Source organism: Camponotus vicinus, unplaced genomic scaffold, assembly GCF_025532165.1.
Source record: "Camponotus vicinus isolate PSW18456_S1 unplaced genomic scaffold, iyCamVici1.0 SCAF_14, whole genome shotgun sequence".
Taxonomy (NCBI): Eukaryota; Metazoa; Arthropoda; class Insecta; order Hymenoptera; family Formicidae; genus Camponotus; species Camponotus vicinus.
In genome coordinates this window covers 13,890,001-13,904,524 of record NW_028141950.1, presented here as the reverse complement: position 1 = coordinate 13,904,524, position 14,524 = coordinate 13,890,001, and the positions used below count along the sequence as shown (strand labels likewise).

At 29.3% G+C, this 14,524-nt stretch overlaps 2 protein-coding genes across 12 annotated transcripts in view; one reads left to right on the top strand and one right to left on the bottom strand.

Annotated features, from left to right (window-relative positions):
* The window catches only part of LOC145965795 (uncharacterized), a 407,995-nt gene that overhangs the window by 106,817 nt on the left and 286,654 nt on the right, over positions 1–14,524 (bottom strand). The window lies entirely within an intron of this gene.
* The window catches only part of Pld (Phospholipase D), a 26,748-nt gene continuing 20,494 nt past the window's right edge, over positions 8,271–14,524 (top strand). For 2 of the 9 annotated variants that reach the window (XR_014436781.1, XM_083089372.1), the window contains exons 1-5: positions 12,153–12,430; positions 13,084–13,272; positions 13,618–13,978; positions 14,090–14,210; positions 14,288–14,524. The exon at positions 14,288–14,524 is cut by the window's right edge and continues 184 nt beyond it. Coding sequence is in view for 8 of the 9 variants with exons in the window: in XM_083089372.1 (XP_082945498.1) it covers positions 12,388–12,430; positions 13,084–13,272; positions 13,618–13,978; positions 14,090–14,210; positions 14,288–14,524 (951 nt within the window). In the remaining variant the exon portion in view is untranslated. The other 7 variants (XM_083089366.1, XM_083089368.1, XM_083089370.1 and 4 more) reach the window with 7 other exon arrangements.

Genomic DNA, 14,524 nt, shown 5'->3' with positions numbered 1-14,524 from the left:
TAATTGCTTAATCCGGATTTTAATCATTTTTTAATCGATTTTTTAATACGCAACAAAATTATTTTATGCAATATTTACTTTTTTACACATTATCGATTATATAACCGTCGAGAAAGTTTTTTCATTCTTAATGTGAATGAAGTAAATAAGTGAATAAATATATGAATTTGTAGTATAAATGTGATTAAATGTATGTTTATGCATTATTTTTTTATCATAAAAATTTTGTTAGTTTTTTATTTAAATTTAATCTATAAAAATGTCACATATATATTCAAGTACGAGCTTTTGATTTAAATTCAATCTATAAAAATGCCACATGTATGTTCATGCGCAACAAGCTTCAATAATTTTAATGCACAAAAATAAGTTTATAATATTGATTTATCTCAACTCTGTATATTATGTATTGAAATATTTATTTTATAATTATAAATTATTATCATTTATTTAAATTTTAATTAGTTTAAGAAAATATTCCGGGAAACATTTAAAATCTGCATGATTAAAAATAAAACGTTGAACGCATGCAATAAAAAATATATTAAGAATTCATGATTTACATGGTATATTTAAAAATATTTTTAATGTTTGTTAAATTCTTGGGAAAATAATTAAATAAATAATAAGCTTTAAATTAATATTTAATATGAATTAAAAATATAAATATTTTGTTCAATTAATAATAAAAAAATATTTAATAGAATAAAATAGTTTGTATAAAAGCGCATAAATAAATAAATATATATTGACCAAAACTTCGAAAAATAATTCAGAACAACGGTCGAAGAAACGGTCCACGAAACAGAGATATAATTCCAATAAAGAAATATCCGGTAAATATATTTCTAAGAATTTTAAAATGTTTAGACTCTGATTTATAAATAATCGTCAGAACAAGATATAATATTTTCAGAAGGATTAATTTTACTCATTAGATATATGTAAAAGAATATAATAGAATATTATATTTTTTTCACACATTTTTATTACTATTATAAAATGTTTTTAAAAAATATTGGTTAAAATATAGAGAAATTGAATATATAATATAACATTATTTATTATTATTTATTATTTCATAGAAATAATTCCTTTTTCTCCATTTTACATAACATTATAATAGATAAATAAGATATTTTTCTTTGTTGCCTATTTTCTCTAATTTATGTAATTTAGATAGTAATATAACCTAACCCAAATCTATTCTGATTTATAACTAATTTGGCTCGTCTTGAAAAGTACATGCCTCAACAACATCTTTTTTCAAGTTGTAAAAAATATAATAATTTTCACTGTCGTAAAAAATATCAACAACATAGAACTCAATCATTATATTGTTCCATCTGATTTCAATATAAGAAAGGTAAACAATGTCAAACAAAAACGTACATAGTCTATATACAGTGTCATGAAATTACATATTCATTATATTAACATTGATATTGTTTAATAATATCTATTGATCGTAGAATTTTTTAACTATTTTTCCCATATTCTCCGCTAAAAATACTATTGGAATTTACTTTTACATTATAGCACCAAAGATATGGGGGAATCTAACTATATACTCGTATATATATTCAATTTTTAGTAATCCCACTTTTTAACCTCTTATGCCAAATATTATAAGCCGATTTATATAAAAAAATTAGGTTCCATTTAAAAACACTAAATTAAACTTTATATGATTTTGATATATGACGCTCAAGATTAAACTAATATCTCTCTTATTTTCCTTCAAACATCTTTTCTCTAAAATACGTTTTGCTATAATGCATATTTTCATAAATAATGGCTTGTAATGCTTTAAATGGCTCTTCCTATATATACATATACAGGGTTGTTTCGGAGAAAAAATATGTAATTTGTAATTAACAATTACATATTTTTTCTCAAAAACAACTATGTTTTTTCTTTACACCAATTGATTCCTCACATTATTTGCATTATGTGCATAAAAGTATTAAGGTAAGATAATCGAAAAATGAATATTTTACAAGATATTTTACGGTTTATGTAAAATTAAAAAATTATTTCAAGCCTCATAACTCGAAAAGTACTTAATGAAAAAATATTTCATTATAGTTTTGGAAAGCTCTCGAGGTAAGCTACGAGAATATGTAATAAAAAATAGGGAGTTCCATTTAAAAATTCCAAAGTGACCTTGCCCTGACCTTGACAACGCCACCCAAGGTCAAACCAATGGTACCATCTTATGTTCCCCTTCGAGCCATACAACTTATATCTGAAACATTTTTCGATTTAATACAGTGTTTCTGAGATATTCGCGTGTATTGATTAAAATGGTCTACCCTGTATATGTATGTATATAGATATATATATTTTTTTCTTTTGATATCGTGATTTAAAAAAAATTGAATGTATTTTATATATATATATATATATATATATATATATATATATATGTGCGTGTGCGTGCGCGCGCGCGCGCGCGTGTACGTGTATGCGTGTGTCTGTGCATGTGTATTAATGTATTAATATACCCATTTTATAGCATAATCATATCGTGAAAGTAATTGGATCACGTGTGTCATTTTCCTCATTTTTTAACCGACTTTCAGTAGAATATCAATCAATAAAATAATACATTATCGACCTTATAATGATCTGTTTCTCGATATCTATGTCAAAGAGAAAGCAAGATGCGATGATGTGCAAGTTTTTATTACCTACATTTACACATTATAAATTCATACAAACGTTCTTCATCACATAATCATGGCTCGATATTTATAATACCTTATTGATTAATTACACATTGATTTTATTTAGTTGTGATGGAGTGTGCGACATAATGAGTTTGTCTTTACGAACAAAATTTTTTATATTTTGTCTTTTTTCTTACAAAAATCATGTTTTACATTTGTCTATTTTATTTTACTTTAAAAGATGTAATACAAGTACGGTTTAAAATTCTCTTTTTTTTTTAATATTATAGAAATGTTCGATTTTTATGATTATGTTTGATTTCTATATGATTCCAATAATTCAAATACTTATACAAAATATATTAAAATATAATAAAAATCAACCACATCAAAATATATACAGGGTGTAACTGAAAAAGCGCCCACGGAGCAAATAGCGTTATTCCTGATTAAAAATCGAGTCGAAAAATCCTGAACCATTTTTTTCTATAATGCTTAATAAAGCGGTAATTATTGAGTAAACTTGCGCCAATAAGCACCGATTTTTAGACGGGCGCACGTCAGTGAGCCGCGCGCCTGGTAGTGTGCGTGAGCGCTCCGCCGTTTCGGCGCTATGTTATACCGCTATCGTGCAATATTCTTATGCGTTGTAATAGTGTGAAAAACTTTAATTTGCATTAAAAATCATATTTCTTCCGTCAAAAGCGTTTCCTTAAAAAAAATTTCGACAAGGAGGCTAAAGGTCGGTGCTTATTGGCACAACTTTACTCAATAATTACCGCTTTATTAAGCATTATAGAAAAAAATGGTTCAGGACTTTTCGATTCGATTTTTAATCAGGAAAAACGCTATTTGTTCCGTGGGCGCTTTTTCAGTTACACCCTGTATATTAAAAGATATTTATCAAGCGACGCGGTAGCGTCGCGACGCCAAGTACCCAATAAACATTAGGATATCCTATGTATGTCCTATGTATATACATATATGTATATTTTATAATCTATGTATATACAAAGAATATGAAAAGTATATACAGCGTATATCCTATGTATGTGAAATAATTACCACATGTATGTACAGAGGATGTCCACAGTATATACACAGGTATATTCTAAAAATATGCAATGTAAATTCATGGTATATACATAGGGTATATTCCAAGAATGTGCAATGCGCATTCATGTTATATACATAAGGTATATTCCGAGAATATACAATACACATTCGTAGATACACATTCGTACAATACACATTTATAGATACATTTATTACATGTATAATGATATTTATTTTTAAATGGATATCATTCTATATGTTCTGTGTATAGATACATATATGACGGAATTTGCCATAAAAAAAAAATTAACCGTCTGCGGTTAATTTATGGAGCTCAGGAGCTCTTCGCAAAAGCTAGAGGAGATGCGGTCTGCGTTCTTTGACCAATAAGCCGTGACTCGTGGGACCTGTGCCGCGGCCTTATATACTGTCTTAGATGGAATTCCACTCTCCGGTTAGGCGCTTTCCTTTTCGCCACCTAGCGGCGAGGCGCGAAGAGCTCGTGAAAAATATATGAATGTACATAAAAATGTAATAAATAAATAAATAAATATATATACAGAGTGTCCTACACCACCCGTACACCCCTTTTCTTTCAAAAACTAAGCATTTTAGAGAAAAATGTTTCAGACAAAAGTTGTTTGGTTTCGAGGGTGCCATAAGATGGTATCATTGGTTTGACCTTGAAGAGTCATTTGAAGGTCAGGTGAAGGTCACTTCAATTTTTTTAAATGGAATACCCTATATATTTTTGCACATTCTTGTAGCTCATCTCGAGAGCTTTCCAAAACACTATAATTAAGTTAGTTTTCATTAAGTACTTTCCGAGTTATGAGACTTGAAATAATTTCTTAATTTTACGTATATCATAAAATATCTTGTAAAATATTCATTTTTCGATTATCTTACCTTAATACTTTTATGTACAAAATAATGAGAGGAATCAATTGGTGTAAAGAAAACACATAGTTGTTTCGAAGAAAAAATATGTAATTTGTAATTAACAATTACATATTTTTTCTTAAAAATAACTGTGTTTCTTTTACACCAATTGATTCCTCTTATTATTTTGTACATAAAAGTATTAAGATAAGATAATCGAAAAATGAATATTTTACAAGATATTTTATGATTTACGTAAAATTAAGAAATTATTTCAAGCCTCATAACTCGAAAAGTACTCAATGAAGAAATACTTTATTACAGTGTTTTGAAAAGCTCTCGAGATGAGCTACAAGAATGTGCAAAAATATATAGGGTATTCCATTTAAAAAAATTGAAGTGACCTTCATGTGACCTTCAAATGACTCTTCAAGGTCAAACCAATGGTACCATCTTATGGCCCCCTCGAAACCAAACAACTTTTGTCTGAAATATTTTTCTCTAAAATGCTTAGTTTTTGAAAGAAAAGGAGTGTACGGGTGGTCTAGGGGACACCCTGTATATATATATATATATATATATATATATATATATATATATATATATATATGTACGAGATCGCTGCTTGTTTGTGTATATATTTATACACGGAATGTACATGAGATATATTTTATGTATATACAAGTAGCGGTCTCGTTCGAATATACATGTTATGTATATTCATGCGATATCCTATACTTATCCATAAATGTATCTACATTAGCGCATATCGTATGTATATACATTTGATGTATATACACGGAATGTACATGAGATACATTCTATGTATATACATACAAGCAGAGATCTCGTTCGAATATACATGTTATGTACATTCATGTGATACCCTATGCTTATCCATAAATGTATCTATATCAGCGTATATCATATATAATATCATTTTATGTATATACATAGAATGTACATGAGATATATTACCTAGGTAGCACACGGACGTCTTTTGGATCTCCTAAGGACGTCGTACATGGATATAGGAGATATCCTGAGGATATCTGTTTGTAATCCTCGTACATTCTGAGGATGTCCTGAGGAATAGTAAATGAGCGCCTCACATAAAGCCTAGATATATCCTCAGGAGATTCTATTTCAAAGTTCGAAGGATATTTGCAGGATGTCCATAGGAAATTTTATAACTCTTGACACGTCTACAATACATCCTAAATTGGTCCAGAATATATCGTTGAAATGCTTTATATGCTATTTTCAGGATTTTAATTTAGGTTATATCTAGCATATTTTTTCCCATATTTTATATCGCGTTGCTTGATTTGGCAGTTTATATGTCGAATATATATTTGTACCCAAACAGCACAAAGTCAACTGTTAATTGATTGTCAGTCGGCAGAAAAAGTCTAAAGTCGACTTCAAAGTCAGATTGAATGTCAACTTAAAGTCAACTAACAGCCAACAAATGACTCAACTATAGTCGATTGTCAGCCAGTTAATAAGTCGACTTAGAAGTCAACTTTATGGCGACTATAAGTCAATTTTCAATCAATTTTTAGTCAATTTTCAGTCAATTTAATGTCATGTCCATTAACTACTAAATTTTTATTTTAATGTCATTTCTCAAAAATTTGATCGATTTAATGTTCTGTATATAGATACATATATGATGGAATTAAAAAAAAATTTAACTGTCTCCGGTTAATTACATGGAGCTCTGAAGCTTCTTGCAAAAGCTAGAGGAGATGCGACTATAATAGCGCTTTTTGACCGATAAGCTGCGATTCGTGGGACTTGTGTCGCGGCCTTATATTACTGTCTTAGATGAATTCCACTTTCGGGTTAAGCGTTTTCCTTTTCGCCACCTAGCGGCGAGGCGTAATACTCGTGGAAGTATATGAATATTTTTATTTATCTATTGGATATCTTTGGTAGCTACTTGGTGAATATACACTCACACGCAAAAAAACAGGCCAATAATAAACGACAACTTAAAAAGACGACTTCAAGTTGACTAAAAAATGTCGACTAATAGCCATTCAGTCGGCAAATAGCCATTCGTACTGTGTGGATATATGCAACGCATATATAATTTTTTAAATTTCTTCTTAAATAATCCTTGAAACATATACTGGATATAATATAAATTAATCCTTCAAATAACATATATATAGTATCAATCACATATTTTCTGAACTAATTTGGGATGCAATGAGGAACACAAAAGGATATCCTTAAAATATCCCTTACAGTTTCGCAGGACTTCCTTAAGAGATCCAAAAAATATCCTGAGCTGTTTGGCTTTATACCATATCCTGAATAAATCCCGCGTATATCCCGAGAATATTTAGGATATATTCAGGATCATCCTGAGGATATCTTGTGCTATTTGGGTATATGTATATTCACGCTGTGATCTTGTTTGAATATACAAGTCCCAGACAGCACAGGATATCCTATGGACATTCATTATATGTCACTTTTACGTCCGTACGTCCATGGATATGAAATGAACGGATATGAAATGAACGTCCATCGTACATCCGATTCGAGACATCCGTTAACGGCCAATATTTGAACGTCCATAATATGTCCGGTCTTGGACGTCAAAGTTTCGCGCGAGTACGCAAGGATGTGTTAATTCGTTCATTTACCGCTATGCGACGTGCGATTCGTTATCTTTCTCGCATTTAAGTTTTAGTTATGAGAATTATATAAAGTTTGCAAAGAGTAACAAATAAGATTAAAAATATACTGTTTAATTTAATTTCTGATCTCAATGCAGGAGTTTCAGATATTAAAGTAATTTTATAAGTCGGACAAGTAAATGTCCGGCAAATAAATGAAAATAATCTGTTCATTACCTATTTAAAATGTAAAGTGCAATATGCAAGTATAAATTATATTTAAATAAAATTTTTATATAAAATTTTTATGTAAAATTTTATATGAAATAGATAAATTATATTACCATTTAGGGATTAAAGCATGTCCACCAATTTCATAAACAGATATACTACGGACGTCCAATGAATGTCCGAAGAACATAAAACGGATCATCTGTGGATATCCTCAATATCCTTAATGATCATCTTATGGATGTCCTTCGGATATTTGTGTGCCGTCTGGGAGTTATTTATATCCATACGATGTTCTACGAATATCCCTAAATATACGTAAATTCATGAATATTCTATATATGTACATAGCATGTATAGTACATTTTTTTCACATTATGGATATTCCATGTATATACATAGGATATCTGATGTTTATTGGGTACATAAAAAAACAGGTCCAAGCATTGAGTTGAGAGTCACTGTTCTCGACGCAGCGCTACCAAGTACCTTATCCGGAATTTCACGTCAAGTAAACTTTCGATTAAGATATTTAATGAACTAGAGCCGTAATAAAAAATCTAACGACACTTTTATTATGTAATGTGAATATAAGCTATCGATTGCGACCAGTTTGAATAAAATCGGTGAAGTCAATCCTGAGAAATGATTTCGTTTTTCTCCAGGTTCAGATTCACGTACATATGTTCGCACGCACACACGCAAAGCGAGTTTGTCCCTCAAGCGGCGTTCACAGTGTGCGGATACGATTATTGCTTCGATATGTACAATATTTTTAAGAGACAAAATCATATGTGTGCATGTGCGTACATACGTGTAATACGTATATGTATGTGTGTACGTACGTATGAAAGATAAATTTATTAAAGTATAGTTTAAAGTATAGTGCGGAATAGTGTAACAAGGAAAAGAAGTGACACGTTAAGCAATCAGGTTACTTGTTTAAAAACACAGATTTTAAGAAATAAATAAGAGTAAATAAATAAAAGTATAGTGCAGAACAAGGAAGAAAAGTAGTGTGTAATAATGTATCAAGGAAGAGAAGTGACATATTAAAAGTTATTATCAAGCGACGCAGTAGCGTCGCGACGCCAAATACATTTATCAGTATTATATAAAAACACAGATTTATATGACACTTAACGACAACCAAGTGGACTGTGATTCATCAATCAAAAGGTAAATATTGTGAAATTTTTCTCATTTCTGTTTGGACATAATATATTTTGACATATTATATATTAATCTTAATAAAGAAAATAGACAGTTATCATTTTGTGGAATATAATTATGTAATTTATAATTATATATATATATATATATGTGTGTGTGTGTGTGTGTGTGTGTGTGTGTGTGTGTGTGTGTGTAGAAATTTACATATTTGACTGCGCCACCATAATTATAGTTACATAGACATTTATTACATTTGCCTGCGTAGACACAAATATAGTTACGCAGAAATATATATATATATATAATTATCATTATACATGTAGGGAATATTTCTGCGTAACTATATTTGTGTCTACGCAGGCAAATGTAATAAATGTCTATGTAAGTATAATTATGGTTGCACAGTCAAATATGAAAATTTCTACACATTCTACATACACACACACACACACACACACACACACATATATATATATATATATATATATATATATATATATAGTGTGTGTATAGAAATCGGGTTCGATTCCCGATTCAGCGACTTTCGGACCGATATTTTTCTCGCCTACTTCCATCTAGGGGGGTTAGAGGGGAATTTGTTGGAATTAAATCTCAAACCAAGAGATTATTCCAAGTAAAATTTTGATCATTACGCAATTACATCCGCGATAGGCTCTTATTACCCGAATATTAATATCACATATTTTCAAAATAAGTTCAATACTTTGTATGATATATAAAAATACATTATTATGTGTGATCCAAATAAATATTTGTACAATATATGAAACAGCATTAATATATTGCGGATTTTATATTGCAGATTATAAATAGTAAGTCATAAAACTATTTAACACTTACTGCAATAACATCGATTGCATTAATCGCCAATTTTAAATTTAAAAGAGAAAAACTAATCGACTTGTTTTAAGATCATAAGTTTCACTATGTAGACCTGGAACTAAAGGATTTAAGAAGTTACATACAAAAATTTGACCCGAGTCGTATTATAATTTAGACATTTTTACTATTAGGAAATATTTAATTTTGAAATTAATCATAAGCTTTGCCAAGTAAATTTGGAACTAAAAAAATTAAGACCAAAACGACTTATAAAAACTTGGCGTGCTCGGGTTGTATTATAATTCACATATTTCTATAATTGAAATTAATTAATTATATAATTCGCAAACTTTGTAAAATTATGTGTATTATAATGTAACCCGAGTACGCCAAGTTTTTGTAAATCGTTTTGATCTTAATTTTTTTAGTTCCAAATTTACTTGGCAAAGCTTATGATTCATCACAAAAAATAAGAAATGATTTCAAGCCTCATAACTCGGAAAGTACTTAATGAAAACTAACTTAATTATAGTGTTTTGGAAAGCTCTCGAGATGAGCTGCAAGAATATGCAATAAAAAGTTGGCGGTTCCGTTCAAAAAATTGAAGGTGACCTTCATGTAACCTTCAAGTAACTATTCGAGGTCAAGTTAATGACACCATCTTATGTCCCCCTTGAAATCATACAACTTTTGTCTGAAACATTTTTGCTGAAAATGCTTCGTTAAAGAATTATCGAGGTGCACTTTCTAAAATGGGACACCTATATATACTGTATATACCTGTATAGGGTGTTTCAGAGTTCGCGAATACGGGCTCCACATTGTTCGTATCGAAACAAACAACTTTTCCCTCTGGCAAAATTGCGTCTGAGCATTTTTAAGTGAGAGCAACTTTAAGCTAACGAATAAGCGTCTTAGATTACGCTTGAATCAGGGGCGGCGTGCGCACGGCATGTGTGGCGTTCGAGCGTGTATGTCATTTTACCTTTATTTATCGAAATCCTATAGAAACATTAGAAGATTTGAAAGAACAACTTCACTGTGCAATAGCAACTATCACATCGGAAATGCTCCAACGAGCACAAGAAAATCTTATTTGCAGAGTTAATATCTGTATACAAGTGGAAGGTCTGCATTTTGAGCATATGCTCTGAAGCATTTAAACGGCCCTTTTCAGGGTCAACAAATTTTTAAAACGTTGGAACAATAATTTTAGATCAAAATTATTTACAAGTAATTTAATCTTATTTTCCCTTCCGTTGCTTCGGAGTATCAATTAGAAAATCTTCACTTGTTAAGTAAGTTGCATTGAAAATAGCAATATTTAGATGCATAATTCTTGTAACACTTTAATAAAATGGTAAAATAGCATACACGCTCAAACGCCACACATGCCGTGCGCGCGCCGCCCCTGATTCAAGCGTAATCTAAAGCCCCTTGCACAATACTAGGCAACAGGCAATAGAAATTAGGAATAGAAACTACTCACCAATAAATACGCGGAACAGAAAATATTCGCCAATAAGAGCAGAGAATAGATATTATTTCTGTTCTTATTGCCTGTTGCCTAGCATTGTGCAAAGGGCTTAAGACGCTATTCATTAGCTTAAAGTTGATCTCACTTAAAAAGTAATGCTCAGGCGCAATTTTGCCACAGGAAAAAGTTGTTTGTTTTGATACGAACAATCACGCTGTGAACTCGAATCCGTATCCGCGAATTCTGAAACACCCTATACAATATATATATATATATATATATATATATTGTATACTTTTATTTAAAACATTTTTTTGCTTTAATGTGTATTTGCAAGAGATAAATGGCTTGTAATATTTTAAATGTCTCTCTCTATATATACATATATTATACATACATACATATATATACATATATACATATATATACATATACATACATATATATATATATATATATCTTTTTCATTAGAAAAAAAGCGGTTTTTTTTACATTTATAGTACACTTATACACAATTAATATATCGCATACAAATTTCAAATATTCAGAAAAAATATATTCAATATATTTTTATTATATATATATGCATATATATATATATATATATATATATATATATATATATACATATATATTCCTCGAAAACGATCAGAATTTACTTCTGCTATATAAAAGATGTAAGAAAATGTAGAAAGAATATATTATTGATGTTGATGTGATGCGAATCACAGTAGGCAGTTAACCATATCGTCATCGCTTGGTGAATCATCACGTAATCGTATAATCTACGTAATTCATAAAAATACAAAAGTCGTAGACGAAAGATAGCTATAACAAAAGAACATAAAGCCTCCGCTACAATGACTCTCGAGTATATCTACAATTCAATCGTACAGTCGTATCGATGATCGCTTGAGGTGATAATTTCGGTTGCAAAACAGTCGTAGTCGCAGTCATTTGAATAGATTCAATTCCTATTCGAGGGACTGCGACTACGACTGCTTTGCGACCGAAAATAATGCGGAAATAAGGAAATAACCATCTGAAGCGACTATCGATGACTGTACGATTGAATTGTAGATACACTCGAGAGTCATTGTAGCGGAGGCTTTAGATTCGCGAGGTAAAAGGATATCATATACATATATATCTCACTGACTTCGGAGTGCTTCGGGTAATTCCGTCAGCGCGGTTCGGGTTCGGAACACACAATATAAGTACTTATTGATAAGTGGTGGAATGTCTGGAAATCACAAGCATATATGTAGTTGAAGTCGGTAACATTTCTTAACCTTCCTTTCTTCTAAACTTGAGATTTTTCATCGTATCGCTAAATAATATTTAGTTTACGTATTTTATATAATTGTGCATATAATATAACCGCAGTGATTGTGATAATAATCGTTACTTGAATTATGTGATGAGAAAGAAAAAGACAGTGATAGTTCTTTATTATTTTAACGGTGCGTTTTTGTGCAAGTATTTAAGAAAAATATATATCAGTCATGCATACATACTATATTCTATTGAGATTTTAGACTTTAGATTTTAGAATTGTGTTTTATTGTAAGTATATGTAAATTGTAAAGCAAATTATTCTCGTACAAATTTTTATAGATTTATACACACACACACACACACACACACAAAGAGAGAGAGAGAAACTGTATAAATTTCTTTATATATATATATATATAACTTTTTATAAATTTTTTAAAAAAGTTTAAAGAAAAGCTTTTTATATTATTTTTATGTTTAGTGAGAAATTCATAAAGTGTGTGTGTGTGTGTGTGTGTGCGCGCGCGTGTGCGCGCGTGTGTGTGTGTGTGCGTGTGCGTGTGCGTGAGACAATATCTAAGATTTACTTTGCTGCTTTTAAACCTTTAATTAATATATTAGAATTTTTAATTAATATATTAGAATGTTTAATTTTTGTCTTAATATTCCAAAACAAATTTATAATTAACCAAAATCAAATTTATAATTATTATTATGTAAAATAAAATTTATAAAATCACTTTAATCTCATATTTTATTATATATTTCATTAATATTTAGAAAAGAATATGTTTTTTATATATATTTAAATACATTGAAAATATTAAAAATTCTATAGAAAAACTTATCGAAATGTCTACTGAATTGGTTGAGGTTGCGTTTAAAGATATAACTTGTACAATATCACAAGATTCTGAATATGACGACACTTTGGAGATACCTGATTCATTAGAAATAATAGTTGATGAGAATGGAAAGACAATACAAATTTCTAAAGAAGAAATAGAATGTACGGATAATAAAGAAGGTATGTATATATATTACTAAAACATCAACTTTCATATACATTTTCCATATATATTTTTTGTCTTTTTAACATTATTAAATTTGATCTGTAACTTTTTTTAGTCATATGATATATTTATTTATTAAAAACTAATTTCCTATTCACTTTATTACTAAAATTCACACAATATAATATAAAAACATATATACTCTTCATTTACATTCATATATTTTTATTTTATTTTCATTTAACTTTCATTGTTTTAAAAATCAGTATGTTTTATTAAACCTTATATTCTTTTTATATTCTATTTTAAAAATCAGTATGTTTTGTTAATCCTTATATTTTTTTTTCTTATATTATTAGAAACTTGTGGCACGATACCCTTCAGTGTTATACATAATTTACCAATAAAATTAAAAAGTCAAAATTATAATGTGTTTATTCCTGGTGAAAAAGTGCAAGTAAGAATTATAAATAATGAACGCAGTGTGACTACACATCCTTTAAATCCAAATCTATATACTATAGAATTTAAACATGGACCTTTTGTCTGGATTATTAAAAAGCGATACAAACATATTCAATATTTGCATAATCAATTGAAAATATATCGTGCTAGTTTGAATATACCTTTCCCTACCAAAAGTCATAGAGAGAGGAGGAATAGCATGAAGAATCTTGGAACTAAGAATGAAAAAAAAGGAAGACGAAATGCTTTGCCAAGGTAAAAATTAAAAGTATAAAAAAATTATATTATATATATATATATATATATATATATATATATATATATAATATATATTTAATGAAAAATATATTGTAAATATTTTTATAGATTTCCTAATAAGCCTGACATTTTAGTACCTTATGAACAGTTAAATCATAGAAAAAAAGAATTAGAAGATTATTTATATAATTTACTTAACATAGAAATATACAGACGTCATCCTGAGACTGTAAGTATATTTTAATTAATCAGCCAAATCATTTCAAAGAATCATTCTAAAGAAGCATTCCACCATTATTCTTACAGATAAATTTTTTGGATATTTCACGCTTGTCTTTCGTAATAGACTTAGGAATGAAAGGGAAAGAAGGTACAATTTTGAAACGGACTGGATCAGGTGCTAAAACCAGATGTAATTTCTGTGGTTTGTTTGAATGTGGCTTCTGTATCAAATGCAATTATCTGTGCACCTCACTTTGTGGCAAATGGCATAAGAGACATCTCATCGTTAAAGAAACTTTTGTGGCATATCTTACTCAAGAT